The sequence below is a fragment of the Geotrypetes seraphini genome, chromosome 1 (genome assembly GCF_902459505.1).
Source record: "Geotrypetes seraphini chromosome 1, aGeoSer1.1, whole genome shotgun sequence".
Taxonomy (NCBI): domain Eukaryota; kingdom Metazoa; phylum Chordata; class Amphibia; order Gymnophiona; family Dermophiidae; genus Geotrypetes; species Geotrypetes seraphini.
Window position 1 is genome coordinate 106,897,277 of NC_047084.1, and position 24,628 is coordinate 106,921,904.

At 47.7% G+C, this 24,628-nt stretch overlaps 1 protein-coding gene across 1 annotated transcript; it reads right to left on the reverse strand.

Moving 5' to 3' along the window:
- Nucleotides 1-1,175: 1,175 nt before the first annotated feature.
- C1H9orf24 (chromosome 1 C9orf24 homolog) lies at nt 1,176-24,628 on the reverse strand. Its single transcript, XM_033935492.1, has 7 exons — nt 24,601-24,628; nt 21,355-21,505; nt 9,569-9,660; nt 8,483-8,537; nt 5,911-6,124; nt 4,059-4,130; nt 1,176-1,652 (listed from the first exon to the last, which is right to left on the reverse strand). The coding sequence occupies exons 2-7, from the start codon at nt 21,500-21,502 to the stop codon at nt 1,562-1,564; spliced, it is 672 nt and encodes a 223-aa protein (XP_033791383.1). The 5' UTR covers nt 21,503-21,505; nt 24,601-24,628; the 3' UTR covers nt 1,176-1,561.

A 24,628-nucleotide genomic window follows, 5' to 3' on the forward strand; every position in this document is an offset into this window, starting at 1 on the left:
ACCGCGCACAGACGCTCATTCAGCCACTTCATCCCCCGTCTTTGGAACCAATTGCCTGCCCAGATGACCTTCCAGGAAGAACTGAAGACTCATCTCTTCAAACTGAACAGCTCCTGTGGACTGCCTCCTCCTTGCCCCCCTTCCTAAACTCCCTCTCTCTCCTCAGTTCCCCTCCCCTCCCCCCCATGTCTCCCAACCTGACTCTCTACGACTGCCTATAAACGTTGTCCTGTAATGTTAAGAACATAAGAACATAAGAAGTTGCCTCCACTGGGTCAGACCAGAGGTCCATCGCGCCCAGCGGTCCGCTTCCGCGATGGCCCATCAGGTCTATGACCTGTGAAGTGGTTCCTGACCATTTCTATAACCTACCTCTACTTCTATCTGTACTCCTCAATCTCCTTATCCTTTAGGAACCTATCTAAACCTTCCTTGAACCCCTGTAATGTGCTCTGGCCTATCACAACCTCCGGAAGCGCGTTCCATGTGTCAACCACCCTCTGGGTAAAAAAGAACTTCCTGGCATTTGTTCTAAACCTGTCACCTCTCAGTTTCTCCGAGTGACCCCTTGTACTTGTGGTTCCCCACAGACTGAAGAATCTGTCCCCGTCTACCTTCTCTATGTCCCTCAGGATTTTGAAGGTTTCTATCATGTCTCCTCTAAGTCTCCGCTTTTCCAGGGAGAATAGCCCCAGCATTTCCAACCTGTCAGTTTTCCATACCTTTTATCAGTTTAGTCGCTCTGCTCTGGACTCCCTCAAGTACTGCCATGTCCTTCTTGAAGTACGGCGACCAGTACTGGACACAGTATTCCAGATGTGGGCGCACCATTGCACGATGCAGCGGCATGATGACTTTCTTCGTCCTGGTTGTGATACCCTTTTTAATGATACCCAGCATTCTGTTCACTTTCTTTGAGGCTGTCGCACACTGTGCTGATGCTTTCAGTGTTGTGTCCACCATCAACCCCAGGTTCCTTTCAAGGTTGCTCACCCCTAGCAATGATCCCCCCATTTTGTAGCTGAACATCGGGTTCTTTTTCCCTACATGCATGACCTTGCATTTCTCTATGTTAAAACTCATTTGCCACTTTTTTGCCCACTTTTCCAGTCTCGTTAGGTCCCTTTGCAGGTCTTCAGAGGGACCTAACGAGACTGGAAGAGTTATTGTGAATTACTGTAATTTTATTGTGAATTACGACTGCCTGTAAACTTTGTCCTGTAACCTTATTGTGAATGTCAATTGTAACCTGTTCTCAACTCCCGGGAGAATGGGATAGAAATATAAATGAATAAATAACCTGTTTCAGTCACATCCTTAGTGCTACAAATTCCTACCTACAGTGGAGTAAAACCGAGGAGCAATTCAGCCTCACCGAAATGGAGCGAGCTTTCTTTCAATGTTTCCTTGGCAAAGGAAGTTTTTTTCTCTCCATTAGAAGGACATGATAGGAAGGGAAAGGGATTTTATTTTTCTTTGTTACGTCTTTCCTTTGCTTTAGTCACATAGCGAAAGGAGCACACCTCTGCAAGGATGCCACTAAGTATTTGTATTATAGTTATCAGTACTTATGTTCAAATGGTGGTTCAGGATACACTATGAAGTGTCTTCTCTGATCGAATCTGGCAGGATGTCTGTTGATGATATCCCATCTGTGGGGACAAGAAAATAAGGAAAGCTTACAAGCTGCCTAAATATTTTATTAATGCATTGTTATAGAGCCACTCTCCTGATTTTCTTCCCCTCCCTAGGATTCCCCTATTTCTTCTTCATAAAAAAGAGGAGGCGTGGCCCCAACCTGTTCCTCCCCCAACCCCAGTCCTGCACAAACCTTGTCTCCTCGGGGCTGCATTTGGAGGGTCTCTGCGCCTTCGCAGATATCAGAGCTGATGTTGGAGGGAAGCCTTCCAGGTCAGCCCAGGAAATCCCAGTTACCTCAGTAGTCCTTCGTGCTTTCAGCCGCACTTGTTTGCAGGGATGCGGGCAGTGGCTCATGCACCCTGCCCACGGCTGACTCGGAAACCTTCCCTCCGATGTCACAGCTGACGTTAGAGGGAAGGCTTGCCGGTCAGCTACATGCAATGTGTAAGAGCCGCTGCCCGCGTCCCTGCAAACAAGTGCGGCTGAAGGCAGGAAGGAGCAGCCCATCTGGACAGCCCTGTAGGGAGCGAGTCTGGCCCTGGAGTGAGCAAGGAAGGGAGGGAGGGAGGGAGGGATATCAACGTGGGACAAAGGGAGAATGGAGTGGGAAATGGGAGGGGCACAAATTTGGGACAAATTCTGGAAGGCAGGGAGGGGGGGGGGCCCAAACTCAGGACACAGAAGGAAAGGAGAAGGCATGAACTTGAGGCACAAGGAAGGGAGGGAGGAAGGGGGCACTAACTTGGGACATAGGAGGGAGGGAGGGAATAGAAAGGGAGAATTGTTGGGCATGGGTGGGTGAGTGAGAGGGAAAAAGATAATGCACATGGGGGAAAGGAAGATTGGGTATAGAGAGAGAGGAGTGAGGTAGAGATGAACGGGGAATAGAAGGATGAGAAGGAGAAATGTTGGATATGGTGGTGGAGAGTCTATAAATGGCGCTTCAAGTTGGGCGCTCTTTGTAGAATAGCACTTAAGGGGAAGTTCTATAAATAGCACCTACATCGACACGCCAAACCGATATAGGTGCCTAACTTAATTGGCACCAATCACTGACTATCAACACCTCGTAATTGATGTAAATGACACTTAGACATTAGGCACCTAACTTGGTAGGCGCCTACCACTTTGAGATAGGCGTTTTAAGGGGTTAGGGGGTAGATCGTGGGCTTGTATTTTATGTAGTTGCCCGTTTTGGACTTAGGCGCATTTCGGCCAAGAAAACCCTGGCATAAATATGGCGTGCCTAAAAGTTAGGGCGTCTAGCAATGCCTAAGGCCACTTAGGCAGTTCTATGCGTGATTCTATAGAGCGCGTCTAACATATAGAATCAGGCTTAGTGCTGCAGTACTTGGCGTCTACTTTTTAGGCACCAAGTATAGAACTGGACCCAATTTGGGGCGCAAGGATTTACTCCAGCTGAACCCTGGTGTAAATTCCTGCACCTACATTAGATGTAGGTCCCCCCCCCCCCAATTCTATAACACCAAGTACAAATCCTAGAACTTCGCTGACCTGCGCATGCCCCTCCCGCGGCCACATTCCCTTTTCGGATTCGCGTGGGAAAATTTACGCGCACATCTTGTAGAACAGTGACTATAAACGTACATGCATAAATTCCAATTAGTGCCCAATTATCGGTGCTAATTGGCTCATTAAGCAATTAAATTGTGTGAACTATTTAAGTGTGCGTCCTATTTTGTGCGCTGTTTCAAGCGCTATACATAGAATTAGAAAGGGCCCGATTCTCTAAAGGACGCCAATCTTGGTGGCTGTCTATGAAGCGGCCACCGATCATGTGTCAATCATGCATTGGCGTCCTATAGAGAATTGTGTTTACTTTCACTAACTGATGCCTTATATCAGGGGTCTCAAAGTCCCTCCTTGAGGGCCGCAATCCAGTCGGGTTTTCAGGCTTTCCCCAATGAATATGCATGAGATCTATGTACATGCACTGCATTCAATGCATATTCATTGGGGAAATCCTGAAAACCTGACTGGATTTTGGCCCTCAAGGAGGGACTTTGAGATCTCTGCCTTATATGTCTACATATGTCTCGTGCCTATGGAAACTTGTAGGGATGCTTACTGATGCCAAAGGCCACTTCTAGTAGAGACCATGCTCACGACACTCCTTGGGCATCCATAAGCACCTCTACATGTCTCCGTAGGCGTGCCTACTAGAGGCATCCTCTCCTGGCTGCATTTTTAAAAAAATATGGCTTCCTGATTTATTTTGAGACAGCTGTAGGACACCTATCACCGCCTGCAATTGGGATACCCATTTGAAAAGTCAGCCCCAATATGAATAATAATATGGGATTGATCCATAGGTAGGAGCACCGAAGCAGGGATAGATAAGACATTGTCACCTGGAGCGTTGACACAGACCTAGCACGAAGTTCCAACAGTCTCACCTGTGGTTCAGGCAGGGCACAAACATCGGTTGCTTTACTATTCCAGCCACAGGATCGTAGTAGGGGACAGTACTGAAACAAAGGTGAGAGTCTTATTATGTGCTCGCATTAAAAGCTTCCATCGCCTAACAGTAAGCTGTATGAGGATTACTGTTTACGTTGGTCTTTCAATCACATTTAAATAGATGATGATTTTGGAGACATAGTAACATAGTAAATGATGGCAGATAAAGACCTGAACGGTCCATCCAGTCTGCCCATTAGTTATACCCATTAAAAATACATGATTAAATCAACTTGTCTCTTCTTTGATATTTCTGGGTCACAGACTGTAGAGTCCACCTGGTATTGTCTTAGGTTCCAAATGCTGAAGCTCACTCCAGCCTATCCAACCATCCTGTTTGCAGGACATCTACCACGTGGTCAATTACATCCTCATGTTCCAAGTTAGTGGAGTTCCCATTGATGCCCTCCCCAGCCCAATCCTACACCAAATCATCACATATGGGACACAGACCGTGCAAGTCTGTCCAGTGCTAGCCTTAGTTCTTTAATTTACATTCTTTGTTTTCTAATTAGAGATCCTCTATGTTTATCCCACGCTTTTTTGAATCCCATCACCGTTTTCCTCTTTACCACTTCCCTCGGGAGGGCATTCCCCGGCATCTACCACCCTCTCCATGAAAAAGAATTTCCTAAAACTGTTCCTGAGTCTTCCTCCTTGCAACCTTTCATTAAAGTATGGTAGAGTTTTGTATTTAGGCCTGGATTCTATAAACGCTGCTGGTGTCCGATTGCACGTCAATCACGCATGTAGGATTGCGGTTGTTTTTTTAACACAGATGTAGGCCAGCATATTTGAAAGGCCTTCATTTAAGGTGCTGGTCTCATGTCTACAGAGGCGCACAGAAATGCCTATGGACACCTAAGGCCACTTCTGACACAAACAACGCCCCCACCAGCTTTAGGCATCCGTAGGCGTCCGTATGCGCCTCTGCAGGAGTGAGACTAGTGTCTTAGAATGGCACCTTCAATTTTTTTTAGAAATGTGCCACCTGATTGGCCAGTTAGGTGGCAGTAGGGTGCCTACCTGTACAGAATTTCGTCCTTACTGTGCACCAAGGAAGCACGGTGCTAATTTGATAGCCAAGAAAAATGAAGGAGAAGACTGGCACTGCCTCAAAAGAGGCATTGTGAAGAGGCAGGCCTTCAGGCAGCAAGGAGTGGATATCCCTCTTTTTGGTCATCGTGTGACGGTATGGGTGTATATGGGGTGTTGGGGAGGGGGTCATTAGGCAGGAGGTGGTGGGCTTCCCTTCTACCAATGTTGGGTGTCGGGGGTCATTTAGGCAAGAGGAAGTGGGCATATCTCTTGCCGATGTCGGGTGTGTATGTGTGTGTGGGGGGGTGTTGGTGGGGGTCCTCTCCCCACTGCAGCCGGCTGAGATGATCGCCGCAGGGGAATTTCCCCTGCTCAGCTGAGCCAGCAGGACTCCTTGAAGCCGTGGTATGGATTGGGGGAAATTCCCCTGCTGCAATCAGCTGATGGCAAGCTGAGGTCGGGGGGCAAGGATAGGCGGCTGAAATGTAGGCCAGGGTTTTCTGGGCCTACATTTCAGCTGCCTATCTCACACTCGTGTAGGTGTTTCAGGCGCCTAATGCCACTTCCGGCACTGGCCAGGCTTACTTTGGTGTTCGGCGGACTAAAGTGCCTAGGTAGGTGTGATGCCAGTGCCTCCACTGTTCCCGTTTTTTTGCCATTTCTAACAGCAATTTTCAATTCATGTAGGCGTTGATAGGGTGCGTTGGTTTTAGAATTTCCCCCCGAGTGACCTGGCTGTGTCTCTCTTACCTGACGAGCCTCTGCAACAGGTGATTGAGGTACCAGTCATTGGGAGGTGGTTCGTCCACCCAATAGTCCCTTCCAGCCAGGTGGTAGACTCTTCTAGAAGAGGGGCTGTGGTAGCCTTTTACCCCTCTTATTCCAGGGACGTGCACCTGGTCTCCATAAAAGGGGAAGCGATATTTACAAAAATCATTCAGTGTGTTGATGAGCTGTTTCCTTTCTGAAATGAGAGGTGAAAAATAAGAGCAAGAGAAAAGACAAGCGCTTCCTCCGCTCATCAATAGTTAACATAGTTAGCAGACCGCGTCAGGCAAAGGCCAGTCCTGGTTTTATTTATTTCTCGACTTTTATATAATGCTAATTTTGCTATATTTCTGAGTGGTTCACATAAGACATCATGGTGTGCGTAAAATTGACATTTGGCTTAATACATCATATAGAGAAGAGATCTGACTTTAGCACAGCCTTTTTTCAGTTGCAGCGCATTAGAAACATAGAACATGACGGCAGAAAAGGGCCACGGCCCATCTACTCTGCCCATCCTAATGGCCCACCCCCTAACTACCTCCATGAAGAGATCCCATATGCCAATCCCATCTTTTCTTAAAATCTGGCACGCTGCTGGCCTCAATTATCTGTGTGGAAGATTATTCCAGCGATCAACCACCATTTCGGTGAAGAAATATTTTCTGACGTCGCCATGAAATTTCCCACCCCTGATTTTCAACGGATGCCCTCTTGTCGCCGTGGGTCCTTTAAGGAAAAAGAGATCCTCTTCCACCTCGATACGGCCCGTGACATATTTGATCATCTCGATCATGTCCCCCCTCTCTGCGTTCCTCGAGTGAGTACAGCTGCAACTTACCCAATCGTTCCTCATACGGGAGATCCTGTATCTGAATTACATTCAGGTACAGTAGACACTGCTCTATCTCCGGTGGGCTTACACCTAAAGTTTGCACCTACAGCAAAATCTGGACCCATGGCCATGTCCCCAGGTCTGCCCAGTTCCACCCGACCCCGCCCTGCTCCCTCAACCTGGCCTCTTGCTCGGGAGCTGCGTGGGGAGGGCATCTGCACGTGCGCAGGTGTGACACGAGGCCATCAAACGCACGCACGCGACATCACCTCATCACACCTGTGCTTGCGCCCTCCCAACGCGGCCTCTGAGCTGGAAGCTTGTCAATACCCGGACAAAGTGCCTGGTTTTGCCATCTGGACGCCTGGACATGCCCTATATAAGAAGGACGCGTCCGGGTAAATCTGGACGTCAGATAACCCTAGGAGGTAGTGGTATTTGAACTTCGTTTCCCTGGTTCTCACCCCATGGTTCTAATAGTCACTGCCTGGATAGTGTCACTGAATAGCCCCTCTGACCACCATGACACTGCCCGGGCAGTTAACCAGTTAGTGGCAATATTCAGCCTGCTACCCAGTTAGCTAACCGGCTAGCAGTCAGAATATTGGGGAGGGGAGTTAGTTTTGCTGACCCCTCCTCAAGAACCTGGACATGGCTAAACATTGAGTATCAAGGTATAATTCCGGCGGCAGATAGCAAAATGCTGATATCTACCGGCTCAATATAGTTGTTACAGTCAAAGTTACAGAGTTGAAGAAACTGCAACACAGATCAAAAATTGAAAAGTTGGAAGACACGCCTCAATCTCCTTCCTAAATGAAATTCACAAAAGACTGAAGCTACAGTTCTCTTGACTCGATCTTTGGATAAAAAGATCCTCAACTAGACCTACTGTATGCTCAAGTTCTAAGCAACAGAACAGCCATATAACCAGGTGTCTCTAACTTGAAGTGATGATACAACTTCTGAGGATTATGATGGCTTCTTGGTCCACCTCAGGTTTCAATATATTTAAAGTAAACATATTCTGAGCCATCTAGAGGTCCACATTGATTAAAAACTACTCCAGAAGCATTGATGGGTCAAGCACATTGGTGACCGGAATCACCAACCATATACTGTTTGTATAGATCCTAGTTCGAAGACCCTCGGAACATAAGTTGCCAGTGGTTACAGATGATTAAACAATATCAGTGATAGGAGTGAACTAGGAGGGGGCCCCAAGAAAACTCATACTCATTCTATACTATTTTCTGGACACAGTGAGTTAAAAATGAATTCTACTCACTCGATACTAGCTCATGGTATCCAAATGAATTCTAATGTGATATTAGTGTAGGGCTAACAACATTGCACCCTCCACATGTCTAGGTGGCGACAGAGAGTCCGAAACAAGACATGCAAACTTTAAAGTCTCAGTGCTGTGGCTTACTGAAACTACACTGAAACTCACCCAGAAGTGCATATTAATGCGTATGTTCTTCCAACTGCTAGAGCACACAGTTCATCACCTTTAACAGAACTGGTACATTGGGTAACGGAAAATAATTTGTAGGATCCTTCAAGATCACACTCCTGCATTTTAGAGCTACCAGGCAATTTACCTGACTATAGTGACATGACTGAGGAAGAATGAAAGTCTTGAGATTATAGTTCCTGAGTCCTTCTATCTAAAATATGTATATTCGTACAGATATGAGAACACCGAAATCAATTTACCATAACAGGTCAGCCTGCCCGGATCTTTCAGGAGTTTCTTTGCCATTGCAGTTTCCTGTTGATAGAGAAGTCAGAATCTCAATTTTAAAAAAATGTCATCTAGCAGTCTGTGTGTACGTGTGAGAGTCAGTTTCATTCCCTTAGTTCTTCCAGAAGCATCTACTGATAAACACATTCTGTACATAGCATGAGTAGGGAACTCTCCTGAAGCAGCAGCTTCTTCAAATGCAAGGTTCACAAGCATCTGGAAGCACTCAATGCCCTGATTTTATGTAGAGTACAGTTTTCCAAATGTGTCCCAGAGAAATCCCGCATGTGCAGATTTCTCATACACATGAATCCTGGAGACCTTGAAAACCTAGCTGGCTGTAGAATTACTAGACAAAGAAATAGGCAAGAGTGGTGCCTTTTCAACCAAAGATTGAGTCTTTATTCAGAAACAAATAGTTCCAACAAGGATCCCTGTTTTAGCGTATGGAGAACGCCTTCTTCAGGGGACAAGTGACTAATGGCAGAGTACAAAACACTCTTAGTAGGAGAACGGCAGCACTCTTCAATTTGCACTGCCGAAACAGAGATCCTTGTTGGGACTATTTGTTTCTGAATAAAGACTCAATCGTTGGTTGAAAAGACACCGCCCTTGCCTTTTCGTTTGTCTGTTCAGATCCCAAGGCGAGGTGTTCTTCTGTCTGTCTGTAGAGTTACTAGGACATATTTGAGAAGCTTTGCTTTACAGTGAGACCCAAGCCTCAGCTAGAATGGTTCCGTGTCATCTTGCTCGTGCTTCAGCTCTGCTTAGATTTTTAGGACTACAGTAGACTTACTAAAGTGTCGTAGGGCTAACTGGGTGATTAACTGATAAGATAATTAGCTAATAAAGCATATGCTAATGCTATCAAAGTGTGTTATTAGTAAATAGGTCCCACTGCAAAATGGGCGGAGGTGAGCAACTCATAGTCATATTAAGGCCTTGAATTGTACTTTAAAGGGTTTTCCTATGAACATGGAATCAAAAACACACACATAAAACCCCAAACAACCTCCACCACCACCCCCCTCAAGTTAAACCAGACATATAGCATTTACCGTTGGAGGTCTTGGAATATATGATGGGTCTAAAATCCAGGCCTCTGGCTCCTCCGGTCGGGGTCTCCAATAGAGTAGCTTTTCAGAACCAGCTGTTGGCAAACACAAGAAGAGAGCAGTTTCTTCCAAAGAACTCAGGATACGTATTTCAGAAAACACCGGATTACTAAAAATTAAAAACTCACAGTTCAGTGTGGCCCTTGAATTGCTCTCATTAGCACAGCATTGCAATCTGCATGCCTGATGATATCAGAACACCACTGCCACTGTTAACCCTTTCAGGACCAAGGGACATATTTGTCCCATAACTTTAAAATCCTATCAATTTTGATTGGGATAGTCTACAGTTCTAAATTTGATATGTACGGATTCCATATGATACTGCCTTTATGTAAACAAACTGGTTCCGACATTCATTCATTAGCGTCGTTGCCAGATTGACGAGAAGATTCACTTGCCACACTGTCCATAAGCCAGAAGTGTGATTTTTTTAAATAAAAATAATATTTCACAAAAAAAAAATCAATTTTTTGGCATCTGCAAGCCCTTTTTACCATAAAAATGTCGTCAAAACCACAAAAATTGGCCTACGATCCTTATGGTCCTGAAAGGGTTAATGTCATCGTACTGATGCCATACCGCAATGTAACTCAACCCAAGGAGGGCTCAAGAGATTACTGCACCCTTGCCCATGCCCTGCCCCTTTATCCCTCCTCTGACGCTACTGCCCGGTCTGGCAGGATGCGGTTTCATAGGCCAGTGTCAGAGGCGGGAGGACCCTGCCCGGACAGGGCAGCAGCATCAGGAGAGGGAAGAGGAGGAGGAAAGCTACAGGGCAGTTTACTACTTCTACTTATCACTTATATAGCACTGAAAGTAGGTTTTACCAGATTTTCCATTTGGAAAATCTGGACCCACGGACCCGCCCCCAATCCCATCCCAGCCCCTTCCCCGCTGCCTGCCCTTGTTGGGCAGGACATCCGTGCATGCGTGGATGTCCTCCTGCCCGATGCAATGTGGAGGAAAGCTTTTCAAAACCCGGACAAAGTGCCGGGTTTTGAAAAGCTGTCCGGGGAAATCTGGATCTCTGGTAACCCTAACTGAAAGACATATGTAGAGCTGTATATTTTGACATTTATAGATGGTCCCTGCTTAGAAGAGTTTACAATCTAACTTGGACAGACAGACATGACAGATAGGGTTGAGGATGCAGAACCCAAAGGGAGAGGAATTAGGAGTTGAAAGCACTTTCAAAGAGGTGGGCTTTTAACTGGGCCTTGAACACTGCCAGAGATGGAGCCTGCCGTAGGGATTCAGGCAGCTTGTTCCAAGCATACAGCACAGCAGAAGGGATTTATGGGCTTGGCACCCTTTAGAACTGGCGTCGTGAGCCAGAGCCTCACCTGGTGTACAGGTAAAGCCAGTGTCTCGCAAACTTTCCGGCTGGTGGCACACTAAATCCAGTGCCCTGACTGGAAGGCACTTGGAAATGCGTGGAAGCCCAAATGGCTGTGACCCACGTTGGTGGAGGAATCCGGGAGGTGCAGGAAGAGGAGAGATGCCGGCCAGGAGAGTCATCTGTGACGGCTGACTTCCTACAGGACATGCCTCTCGCTGCAAGAGGCACATCCCGTAGGCAGTCAGCTGTCATGGACGACTCTCCTCCTCGCCTGTGTGACCACCTGAAAGCTCAGGCGGCACACAGTTTGTGATTCATTGGGTTAAGCCGACCCTGACTCAACCTGAATCTCAGGATCCACATGAGATCTTTTAAAAAATCATAAGTATTCGAAGCTTGTGTGGTTAAGGCAGAACTTACAGGAATGGGGCAGCGACAGCGACAAAACTCGTGGGGACAGGCTGGGAAATTGAGTTCCTTCGGGGACAGGGAAAAATTTGTCCCCGTATCATTCTCTACTGGGAATCTTACTTTGCTCTAGCATGCAGCTCTATCACCTAGCCACTGGTCTACTGAAGATTCATTCTGAGTGATATTCAAAATGATTAAAGTGGGCGGGAGAGGCTCCTGTCCTGTCCACTTAACTTGTCTGTAGCTAACCGCTGATTCATCAGCACTCAACCGGTTAATGCCTGCACTGAATCCAGAGGTAGAGTTGTTGCTTAAGCAGTTAAGTACGACTATTCAGCCTTTGTCCATATAGGATAACAGCAGCCCTATCTTTTTTTCAAATAAAAGCTTTTATTGAGATAAACACCAAGTACAAGATATACATGTAAAATGCAGCAACAAAAACACGAAGGGCAATACACTGCCATCAAGAAAACAGCAGACGTGCTGCCAACAAGAAAAACATGTGCAATCCCTATATACTAACAATAGCAAACTACAATACCCACCAGAACACAACCCAAACCCCCCCTCCCTCCCCCCAGGGACGAAACACAATACCTACAGCACCCAATATGGTCTAGAACCATTCAGCCCTATACAAAGAAAAGAATGGAAGGGGAAAAAGGTTATAGGGTCCCCCCAATCCAAGCTCCCCCAATCCAGCCCCAACCTCAACTCAAAACCCCGTTCCCCCCCCTACCACAAACCCCCACAGAGGCCCGAAACCGACGCCAAATACGAGCATAGCCATGTTGTTTGCCATGCCGTAAGGCCGTTAAGTGGTAAAGAAGTTGCCAGGTAAGCAAGCGCTGCTCCACCATTACCTAGTGGGAGGGAGCACTTGGTTCCATAAGGAGGCTAAAGCCAACCTGGCTGCAGTGAAAGCCAACTTACAAAACAAGGAATCTCCCCAGGCTAGGTCTAATTGGTGCCAAAATAATAGGGCATGTTGCCAATCAACCGGAATCTGAAAATCAAGGATCTGGGACACCCGAGAAAAAAACCCCAGTCCAGAACCCACGCACCCGCCCACACTGCCACCACATATGCAGATAGGTACCTGTCTCCCCACAGCCCCTCCAACAAAGAACACTCGCGCCCCCCTGCCAACGAGCCACAGCCTGAGGAGTATAATACCAACGAAAAAGGACCTTATAACTATTCTCAATCAACAAAGCAGCAATCCCCGCCGAGGAAACCTCTTTCCAGATGTCCCCCCAGGTATCCCAGGAAATAGCAGAACCCCAATCACCCTCCCAAGCCACCATATAGGGATGCGGGGCCCCCCGACAATTAAGGCACCTATATATAGCAGACAGAGCTCCCTTCCGAAGTACCGGACCCAACAACAGCTCAAAGGAAGTCTTACCACCCCCCAAGTCCCCCAAAAGGCCCGAGGTCCGGATATAATGAACAACTTGTAGGTAAGGAAACAGATCCCGGACCCCAAAGCCAAACTTGCCCCTGAGCTCTGCAAAAGGTCGAATACGGCCCAAAACCGGATCCCACAATTGACCCACACAAACCAAGCCACGAGACTCCCAAGTAGCAAAAACTCCCTCCCCTCTTCCCGGTAGAAAAGCCGGATTATGTCTCAACGGGGTATACCAGGAATGGCGTCTGCCCAACAATAGACCACCTCGGGTCTGATTCCAAACCCTTAAAGAAGTGCCAACTGAAGACAACTCACCCGCAGGCCGCACCCTGCCAGGCAACCATGGCTGATGTAACAAAGGCACCCCACCAGTTAAACTCTGCTCCATCTCCACCCATGGTTTCGGTACCTGCGTCTGCCACTCTAACAGGGCACGCAGCTGAGCAGCCTGATAACATTTTACCACATTGGGAACCCCCAGCCCCCCGTCACTCCTCCCCATACATAGAAACATAGAAACATAGAAACATAGAAATTGACGGCAGAAAAGGGCTACAGCCCATCGAGTCTGCCCATACCAATGACCCACCCCCTGACTCCTACTCTCCCAGAGATCCCACATGAATATCCCATTTTCTCTTGAAATCTAACACGCTGCTGGCCTCAATCACCCTCTGAGGCAGCTCGTTCCAATGATCTACCACCCTTTCAGTGAAGAAGTACTTCCTCGCATCACCCTTAAATTTCCCTCCCCTGATTTTCAGCGAGTGACCTCTGGTTACTGAGGGCCCTATAAGACTGAAGATATCATCTTTTACATAAGACCTTCCTGCTCACTCGAGGTCGCCGACCGGCCCAAATAAAATCAAAAATATGCCGTTGAACCCCCTCCAATGTGCTCCTGCTCACCCAGAGCGGTAACACCTGAAATAAAAACAAGAGACGAGGTAAGATCATCATCTTCACAATTTCCACCCTACCCAACCATGAGAAATACTGATCTTTCCAACCAACCAAATCCTGGCGAATGCGTCGAAAGAACGGAGGGAAATTAAGATCATAAAGATCCACTCCCGGCGGTCCAAAATAAACCCCGAGGTAACGTAGAGAATGCTGAACCCACCGAAACGGGAACCGGTCCCGGAAATAAGTCACTCTGTCTAGGGGCAAGTTAATATTAAGGAGCTCAGATTTCCCTACATTAACGCGAAATCCCGACACCTTACCGAAATCATCCAACTCCCGTAATATAGCAGGTAAAGAACTCTCAGGATCCTCCACCGTAAACAAAAGATCATCCGCAAACAGTGCCAACTTATAGTCACCTCCCGGCACAGTAACCCCCCTAATATCCCGATTCATCCGCACCCGCTGCGCCAGGGGTTCTACCGTCAGGGCAAAGAGGAGCGGGGAGAGAGGGCACCCCTGACGAGTTCCTCGCGCTAGAGAAAAAGTCTCCGAATAACCCCCATTTACCTTAATACAACCGAGAGGACTAGTATAAAGAACCCGAATCCAGTCCCGCAGGCGCGGACCCAAACCCACAGAATCTAAGACCCGAAACAAAAAAGGCCAGGAGACCCTATCAAAAGCCTTCTCAGCGTCAATAGATAGAAATACCGTTTCCCGCCCGCCCCCCCCCCCCCGCTAGCCCGTTCAAACAAGTTACAGACCCGACGAGTATTATCACCCACCTGCCTACCCACTACAAAACCCGACTGATCTGGATGGATCAACCGGGGAATCCAGCTCATCAATCTATCCGCCAAAATCCGCGTAAAGATCTTAGTGTCGACCCCCAACAGCGAAATCGGCCTATAGGAAGCACACTGAAGGGGATCCTTCCCCTCCTTAGCCAACACCATAACACCCACCATTCGCATGAAGAAGGGAAGGGCACTATTCTCTTGCAAAGAATTAAGAAAGCGCAACAAAGGAGGCAGCAAAAGATCCTGAAAGCGTTTATAGTACCGAACAGTAAAACCATCCAGCCCAGGCAATTTACCAAGCTTCATAGAGCGCAGCACTCCCCGCGCCTCAACCAGCATGAGAGGACGGTCCAACCGCGCCACATCATCTTGCGCAATCTTGGGCAGCGCCGCTGAAGTTAAATAGTCATTCAGGTCCTGCAAGGACCCAGGAGCTTCTGGAGTATAGAGATGGGAGTAAAACTCCACAAAACGTGCACGAATAGCATCTTCTTTCTGCAACAATTCTCCAGAAGCCGCCCGAATCGATAGAATCTGATTGCGCGTCTGCCGCACTTTCAAACGATGGGCCACCAGTCTACTAGCTTTATTGGAAAACTCAAAATATTTCTGTTGTAGGAGCTGCAAATTAAGTTGCAAACGCTCCAAGTCCAAAGCTTGGAGATCACGGCGGGCTTGAAACAATCGCCCACGCAGCTCTATATCCCAAGGTCTATGCTTATGTAAGCTCTCCAACCGGCCAATCAAAATCAACAAAGCCGCCGCATCTTCCCTTCGTTTACGCTGCCGGGCAGAAGCCAGAGCAATCAATCTGCCCCTAAGGGTAGCCTTTAACCCCTCCCAAACCGCTTCCAGCGAAGCTCCACACTCCTCATTCACATCCAAATATTCATGCAGCCACCCCTCTATCTGTGCTCCCACCTCCGGGTCATCGAGGAGACTATCATTAAAACGCCAGAATTTCTGTCCCGAACCACCTCCCTGCCCCGCGAACCGCAACCAAACAGGAGCATGATCTGACCACGTAAGCGATTCAATCCCCGCTGACTCCACCCGACAAAGCAATCCCCGCTCCACAAATACATAATCAATTCTGGAGTAAGAGGAATGAATCCCCGAAAAGTAAGTATAGTCTCTGACTGATGGATGCATCCACTGCCAACAATCCACCACATTAAGGGTAGTCAGTGCCTCCCATAACAGTTTGCGATCCTTTCTCCCATACTGATCCGCCCTCCCCGAATTATCCAAATGAGGGGTCACAGTAAGATTGAAATCCCCACCCAGAACCAGGGCACCCCCTTTAAATTCGAGGCACCAACTCATGAAAGAAGGCCCCCTGACCTTCATTAGGGGCATAAATATTAACCAGGGAGTACAAGACCCCCTCAATCAGAGCCTCCAACATTATATATCTACCCTGAGGGTCCCGCACCACCCTATGTACTTCACAACGAATCCCATTACGAATGAGAATGCTCACCCCTCCCCTCTTGGAAGTACCAACCCGGGAAGCCCAAAAGGCCTGGGGGAACCTAGTATCTTTAACCAGGGATTCATGGGACTGAAGTAGATGAGTTTCCTGGACAAAACAGACATCCGCCCGAAGGCGAAGCAGTTCCCTATAAAAAGCCCGTCTCTTATTGGGGGAATTAAGACCCCGGATGTTATAAGAGACCAACCTAAACCCCTCCATAATCCAAATAAAGCAAGGACAGTGCAGACCCAACCCCTCCATACGCGTCCCCATATCCCCCTCTCCCCCCCACCCCACCCCTCCACCCCCCCCAAAGTGAGAGTCCACAGATCTCCCACCAACATACAAGAAAGTGAACCATCCCCATGGCCCCTTACTCAAACCCCACAACCAAATGCTAACTATCAACACAGTGCTCACAAAAAACCCCATAAGCAAACCCTACCAACCCAACAAGCCCCCCAAACAATTCTCACTCCCCCCCCAAACACTTCACAGCACCCCCACATATCATAGATGCAACCTCCCGGCCCCCCCTCCCACCACACCCCAGAACAGGCCCTGGGCAGCCCCCACCAGACTCCCACCCAAGACTCAAGACCCAAAAATACCACATCAAGTCCATAAACACCCCACATAAGTATGAAGGGTACAGAAGAAACAAGAACAAACAAACACAGTCAGTCAATTCTCAGGGGAGGCCACTCGAGGAAGAGGCAGTAGCTCGAGGAGGGAGTCCTCCCCCTCGGCCTCCCCGTCCGCTCCTAGATCCACTCTCCACTCTCTGCCATCGGGAGGAGGCGGGAGTCCCCACTCAGTTAGACACCGCTCCCATTGCAGGAACAGCTTCCTCCGGGATCTCAATACCTGCTTGATGCAGCAAACCACGAGCCTCCCGAACGGTGGTAACTTTAGTGTGTACTCCATTGATGGAAATGACCACCCCAAAGGGATAAGTCCAGCAGTAGCGCAAATTGCTGCGCTGCAGAGCTTTAGTCACTTCCCTGAATGCCCGGCGTTTCTGGAGCGTGCCTGCAGCCAGGTCCTGATAGAACTCCAACCGGTGGCCTTCCCACGTAACCGTGCCCAACTCCCGGGCTCTGCGGAAGATCTGCTCCTTAAGCACAAAGCTCTGAAGGCAAAGCACAATATCCTTGGGTTGATCGGTGGTCCGGGGTCCCAGAGCCCGGTGTGCACGCTCAAGACCCGGCTCCAGATTGTCATCCTGTAGAAGCCAGCGAATCAATTTGATAGTGGTAGCACAAATATCTTTATACTCTGGCAGATCCGGTAGGCCCCGCACCCTCAAATTATTACGCCGGGTGCGGTTCTCCAGGTCCTCGACCTTATCCATAAGGAGTTGGTAGTCAGCAGAGGCAGTTTCCAGAGATCTTTGCACTCCAGTCACATTTTCCTCACAGCTTTCCAGCCGCATCTCCACCACTTCCACCCTCGTGCCCACCTCCACCAGGTCAGTGCGCAGCTCCTGCACCGCTTCCCGGACTTGTACAGCCACTGCCAATATTTCAGATTTTACCTCCGTAATCCAGCGCTGCATATCCGCTTTCGTAAGCGGTTCTGGCGAGGCACATTCCTGCATGGGCTCTGCCACCATATCGGCGACTGCCACGATTGCGTTGCTCAATCTCGCCGCCTCCCCGCTACTAGTCTCCGGGCCCACGCCGCCACGTGCAGCCCGGCCCAGCGCTTGCTCCATCGTGCGCTGGCCGGGTTTATCGCCGGGCAATTTTTTGCGCATTGCCATGGGGTTCCCCGTCCCCTCGCACGCCTCACCACCACCCGGGAAGAGAAAAATCGCGCCGTTTACACAACTTTAAATAGTTAGTAAGCCGGGCCCGAACGGAGCTCTCAGCTCAAGCTCCCATCCGTGGCGATGACATCACTTCCTCCCACAGCAGCCCTATCTTACAGTAGTTCAGCTTATGCATTCAAACTTTCGCCCATCTTGGTGGCAATGATCCTTGGATGGCTGTTTTGGACCAACAAGATCTCGTATTCTTATCTGTCCATAGAAACATGATGGCAGATAAAGGCCAAGTGGCCCATCCAATCTTCCCATTTGCAACATCAGCTTCTTTAACTGGGTGACGAGGAAGCTGGATGTTGGGGAGTCCCTGGACATCGTAAACCTAGACTTCAGTAAAGCATTCGATAGCGTACCACACCGCAGGTTGCTGAGCAAGATGAGTTCTATAGGATTGGGCGACACATTGACGAAATGGGTTGGGAACTGGCTTGGAGGTAGGCTTCAGAGGGTAGTGGTGAACGGCACCCCCTCCGAAATGACGGAGGTAATCAGTGGAGTGCCGCAGGGCTCGGTGCTGGGCCCGATCCTATTCAACATCTTTATAAGAGACTTGGCAGAAGGGTTGCGAGGTAAAATAACATTATTCGCTGATGACGCCAAACTAAGCAATGTAGTGGGCAAAAGCACAACAGACATAAATTCAATGTCCGACAACATGATGCACGACCTACTCCTACTGGAGCGCTGGTCTGGGTCCTGGCAACTCAGCTTCAATGCCAAAAAATGCAAAGTCATGCACCTGGGCAGCCAAAATCCATGCAAGACTTACACCCTTAATGGCGAGATCCTAACAAGAACTGAAGCAGAACGAGACTTAGGGGTGATCGTCAGTGAGAACATGAAGACTGCCAATCAAGTGGAGCAAGCTTCATCCAAGGCAAGGCAAATCATAGGTTGCATACGCAGGAGTTTCGTCAGCCGTAAGCTTGAAGTCATTATTCCATTGTATAGATCCATGGTGAGGCCCACCTGGAATACTGTGTGCAATTCTGGAGGCCGCATTACCGTAAGGATGTGCTGAGACTGGAGTCGGTCCAGAGAATGGCCACCCGGATGGTCTCGGGACTCAAAGATCTCCTGTACGAGGAACGGCTGGATAAGTTGCAGCTGTACTCACTCGAGGAATGCAGAGAGAGAGGTGACATGATCGAGACATTCAAGTATCTCATGGCCGCATCGAGGTGGAAGAAGATATCTTCTTTTTCAAGGGTCCCGCGGCAACAAGGGGGCATTCGTGGAAAATCAGGGGTGGGAAACTGAACGGGGACACCAGGAAATTCTTTTTCACTGAAAGGGTGGTTGATCGCTGGAATAGTCTTCCACTTCAGGTGATTGAGGCCAGCAGCGTGCCTGATTTTAAGGCCAAATGGGATAGACACGTGGGATCTATTCACAGAGAAAGGTAGGGGAGGGTCATTGGGGTGGCCAGACTAGATGGGCCGTGGCCCTTATCTGCCGTCTATTGCTATGTTTCTATGTTTCTATCTTCTCCTCTCCCTATTGGCTAAGGCTCTTTAACATTTGCATCTCCTCTTCCTATAGGCTAAGGCTCTTTACACCTGCATTGTGAGGTCATAGAGCTTTATGGTTATAGAAACATGATGGCAGATAAAGGCCAAATGGCCCATCCAGAGCATCCACTATCTCCTCCTCTCCCTATTGGCTAAGGCTCTTAACATTTGCATCTCCTCTTCCTATAGGCTAAGGCTCTTTACAACTGCATTGTGAGGTCATAGAGCTTTATGGTTAGACTCCCAGCAGATGAAGTGCAGGTTCATGGTTCTATCAGTAGGGTTACCAGATTTTTATATAAAAAAGGACATGTGCCCCCCCCCCCTGTTCTGCCCTGGCCACACCCTATTCCATCCCAGACCCGCCTCATTCTACCCCAATTCACACCTCCACACAAACCACATCTTTCCTGAGCGCAGGGTCACATCTGGAGGGCCTCTGAGCATGCGCAACTGTGACTTGGTGACATCACTTGCATGTGCGTGATGTCACTGTATTGCATCTGCTCATGCTTGGAGGCCTCCCCAGATGTGGCCCTGAGGTGAGATCTTTCCAAAACCAGAACAAATTGCCAGGTTTTGGAAATCCATCTGGGCACCTGGGACAGTCCAGGTTTTCACGGACATCTGGCAACCCTATCTATCAGACATCCTCCTATCGGGGTCATTGCCTTGGAAGGGTTGGTGGCAAGGCTTATCTCATTCTTGTGTCAGTATAGATCTGTCCTGTTATTAGCTTCACACCAGATGTTCCTTAGAATGTCAGTGTCTTGTGCTGACAGTCAAAGATAGCAGTTTAGTTCACAAAAGATATATTTTTAGGAAATAGTTATTTAGATTTTAGATTATTTTAATTTTCATTGTCTATTTAATTTAATTTGTTTGTAAATATTTATATCTATTTGTTTTGTAAGCTGCTGTGACATTCAGCAGGGTATCAACTATAATAAACATAAATATAGATCCTGTTTCTCCAGCTCCCCTCCATGCTGTTTCTCCCTCCCTCCCTCCCTCCACGCTGTTTCTCCCTCCTTCCATGCTGTTTCTCCCTCCCTCCATGCTGTTTCTCCCTCCCTCCATGCTGTTTCTCCCTCCCTCCTTCCATGTTGTTTCTCCAGCCCCCTTCTAAGCTGTTTCTACAGCCTTCCCTCTTTCCATACTGTTTCTCCAGTTCCTTCCCTCCCTTCTCTGATGCTGCTTCCCCTCATGACCTCTATAACTAGGGTTACCAGATTTTCTGTCTGGAAAATCTGGACCCCTAGACCCGCCCCCAGGCCTGCCCAGTCCCACCCATCCCCACCCTGGTTTTGCCCCATCACACCCCCGATCCTGCCCCATCCCCACCTCCAATCCTGCCCCCTGCTGCCTGCTCTCGTCGGGCAGGACATCAGCGCATGCGCAGATATGACACAATGATGCCACACACGCACATACATGTGTGACATTATCACATTGTATCTGCGCATGCACAGATGCCATCCTGCCCGGAGGAAAGCTTTTCAAAACCTGGACAAAGTGCTGGATTTTGAAAAACGGTCTGGACCCCCAGACATGTCCTCAAAAGGAGGACATGTCTGGTAACCCCTATCTCTAAATCCTCCTGACTCCCCCACCTACCTCCTCCCCAAGCCAGACTGCTGTAATTTAATCTTCAAGCAGCCGGAAGCAGAAACAAGGTGAACTTGCTGCAGCTGCCGGCTTGTCCCGGAAGCCACCTCTCTGCAGTGACTTCCTGTTCCTGCATAGGTGGAACCTGCAGAAAGGTAGCTTTCAGGGCAGGTCAGTGGCAGCAGACTTACCTCGCTGCTGCTGCTGCTGGCTGGCCGAATATTACATTACAGCAGCTAGGCCCGGGGAGGAGGTAGGTGGGGAGTCGGGAAAACTGGCTAAACCCAGACAGACTCCCCCATTAAAAAAAACCCAAAAAACATTGGGCATCCAGACAGTCCTCTAAAAAGAGGACAAGTCTGGGTTTCCCCGGATGTATGGTAACTCTATTACAAACATAAAATAAAATGGCATTTGTGTGGTTACGTCCGAATTTTGATCTCCAGCATTCTGGTATCATTTCTCCCGCCCCCTCCAAGATGCTTTTCTTAAGTTCTTGCATAACCGCATGTTGCAAGGGAAGACGCTCTCTTTGGCTTGGAAGCTCAGGACGCTTTCGAGGGAATGAAATCATTTTCTGGAAAACATGGATGGAAAAACAATGACACAACGTTGAAGCAACAAGTGGATTCCCCCATCATCTCCTTAAGTGCAGCTCTGGCTGGTTTCGCACATCACGGGCTTTAGGAACCAAAACTAAGGAGGCAGACGCCAACGGTCCGCTGTGGACATGTTGAAAGAGTCGAATATCAAAACCTGTGGCGGGACACTTTCGCTAGTCCAACTTTGGAGTGCGCTGCAAGATGTCCAAATGTTGGGGGCGGAGAAACGTCCATTTTCAAAACCACTAGACATCCAATTTTTTTTTTTAAACCATCTACTTAGGCGTCTTGGTGCTATAGGATGTCCAACCTTAGGGTGCCTAATATTTTTGGCCATTTTTGACCACAAAAATGTCCAGATCAAAACCATTTGGATGTGGGAAGGGCCAGCATTATCATGAACTGGCTACATAGACATGCCAGCAGAGCTTTGGGGCACCTTAGAAGGCACTGCGGTGAACTTCACATAAAGGGTGCCAGGTGTACATCTCACCATAACCCCCTTATAATTTATGTGAGCCCCCCAAACCTACTATACCCAACTGTCTATCACCCCAATAGCCCTGATGGCTGCAGGTGGCACCTAGAAGAACATAAGATTTGCCGCTGTTGGGTCAGAACAGTGGTCCATCATGCCCAGCGGTCCACTCACGCGGCAGCCCTTAGGTCAAACACCAGTGTGCTACTAGAGTCTAGCCTTACCTGCGTATGTTCTGGTCCAGCAGGAACTTATCTAACCTTTTCTTGAACCCCTGTAGGGTGCTTTCCCCTATAACAGCCTCTGGCAGTATATAATAGGATTATGGTGGGATCATATTTTCCACCATAAATATAGTGGTTAGAGTGTCTTAAGGACCTCTCGGTGGCTCATTAGCCCATCCACCAGGCTACTTGAGACACCTGTGTGATGCTCTACTAGGATTTCCCATACCAGGTGCTGCTGTTCTAGACACAGATATGGACTGCTTCACTCAAATGTTGGGGTGGGTGGGAGGGGGGTCATTACTTAATCCCTCTAGTGGTCATCTGGTCATTTTGGGGTACCTTTCTAGCACTTAAGATGCTTTTAAAACAGGTCTAGCTCCGGACATCTAAGTTCTGTCCTGGGAAATGTTTGATTATCAGACTGTGGATGTTCTGAAAGATGATTTTTATTCCCTCTTCACAATAAAAATACAAATAAAAGTCTGGATGAATAATGCACGTATGATTGTCCTGACGGACCCTACACGGTCCGTGTTTCTGCAAAACCGCCTTCCTTAGGGGTCCGTATGATGTAGGGTACAAAGATTAAATATATGAGCAAAACAATGTACGTGTCTATGAGCATAAAACCTGAAAATGGCTTAAAACAAGCAGAGTGGCGTTTCTCACTGCGATTTTAGGCGCCACTCTGCTTGTTTTAAGCCATTTTCAGGTTTTATGCTGAAAGACACAAACATTGTTTTGCTCATATTTTTAATCTACATCATACGGATCCCTGAGAAAGGCGGTTTTGCAGAAACACGGACCGTGTAGGGTCCGTCAGGACAATCATACGTGTATTATTAATCCAGACTTTTATTTGTATTTTTATTGTGAAGAGCGAATAAAAATCATCTTTCAGAACATCCGCAGTCTGTTGTTTTTATCTTTGGATTGTTTTTCCTGTGGATCATTGGGTCTCCCTTTTTGTTTTGTTTTTTAAATGTTTGATTATCCCCACGAGACATCGAAGACTAAGCCTACCCATAACATGCCTCCAGCATGCTCCCCTTGAACTCTGGATGCACAGTGGCTGGGATGCCTTGCAAGACGTCCAGAAAAACGGTCTAAAAAAATTTGGCACATGGACGGCCCAGCGATTAGGACGTCTCCATGTGCCAATTTATACTGCTTTTTGGGTGTCTCCGTTTTTCAAAAATGAGCCCCATAATCGGCAACAATATCTTTTTTTGAACCTAGCCCAATGTGGCTGCATTTCAGATTCTACCTGTGTCAGGGACAAAAAAACAATTTCCTTAATAATCACATTTTGAAATACCTAAATGATTAGACAATCAGGTATATCACAGTGGCAATTCTTTAATGGACACAGGTCGCAATCAGCAGAAGTAAAACATCCACATATAGTAGACTCTTTTAGCTTGAGGTGTGATTATCAAGGAAAACTTGTAACCCGTTCTGAGCTCCTCTGGGAAGATGGGATATAAAACCAAATAAATAATAATTTTTTTTTTGCCTCTGATGCAGGCCTAAGCCAAAATGTGGCTGTGCCGGGCTTGATTCAGTAAACGCTATTGTTATCTTACTGCTGCAAACCCATTTTAACCTATTGTACAAAGTACCAGACTATTTATTTTTTGTTCCCCTCCCTTTTGTTTTGATCCTTCTCCCTCTCTTCTTCATTATACAAATGTATTTCTGCCCTTTTTCATTTTGTATCGGTATGTTAATGTTTGTCTGTGCGTTTGATCGTCTGTAATAATATTTGTAATTTATTTTTAACTTATGCCCTCTTCATTCTTTGTTTTTATTATGTAAAACCGCTTTGAATTTTGATAAAGCGGTATATCCAATTTTTAAATAAACCTCAAACCTGATATTCAATTCTGTCTTCACTCTCACAGACTTTAGCCTTGAGGTTAGTCTAATCATAAGGTTAACCCACCGGTGCCCCTGGTCAGGAACATACCCAGCCAAGGTATATTTCTAACAGCTCTGTGGTTACGTATCAATCTGTCTGCTTCCCAGCACAGACTACCTGTTCAGACACTTGAAATCCCCAGGTGAACATTTCCCTATGGCTTCTAGTCAGAATCCCTTTCATCAATCCGATTCCTTTCATGTCAGTTTCCCAACCATCTGGCAATGCCCTGATTTCCTATTCCCTAACCCTGCAACAAACTTCAAGGTCCTGCCTCATTTTAGAGTCCGACAACTAAGATTCACCTTTTCATTTTCCTCCTGAACCTATCTATCTTGTGGCTTTGAAGTGGTGTCTATCATGGGCTTTGCTCCTTCAAAACAATCAGGGCTTTTTCTTCCATTCACCAGCAGACTGTTTAATTGGTCCCATGTGCTTCATTACCTTCTCTTGTGCTTCCAGCCCTTCCTGC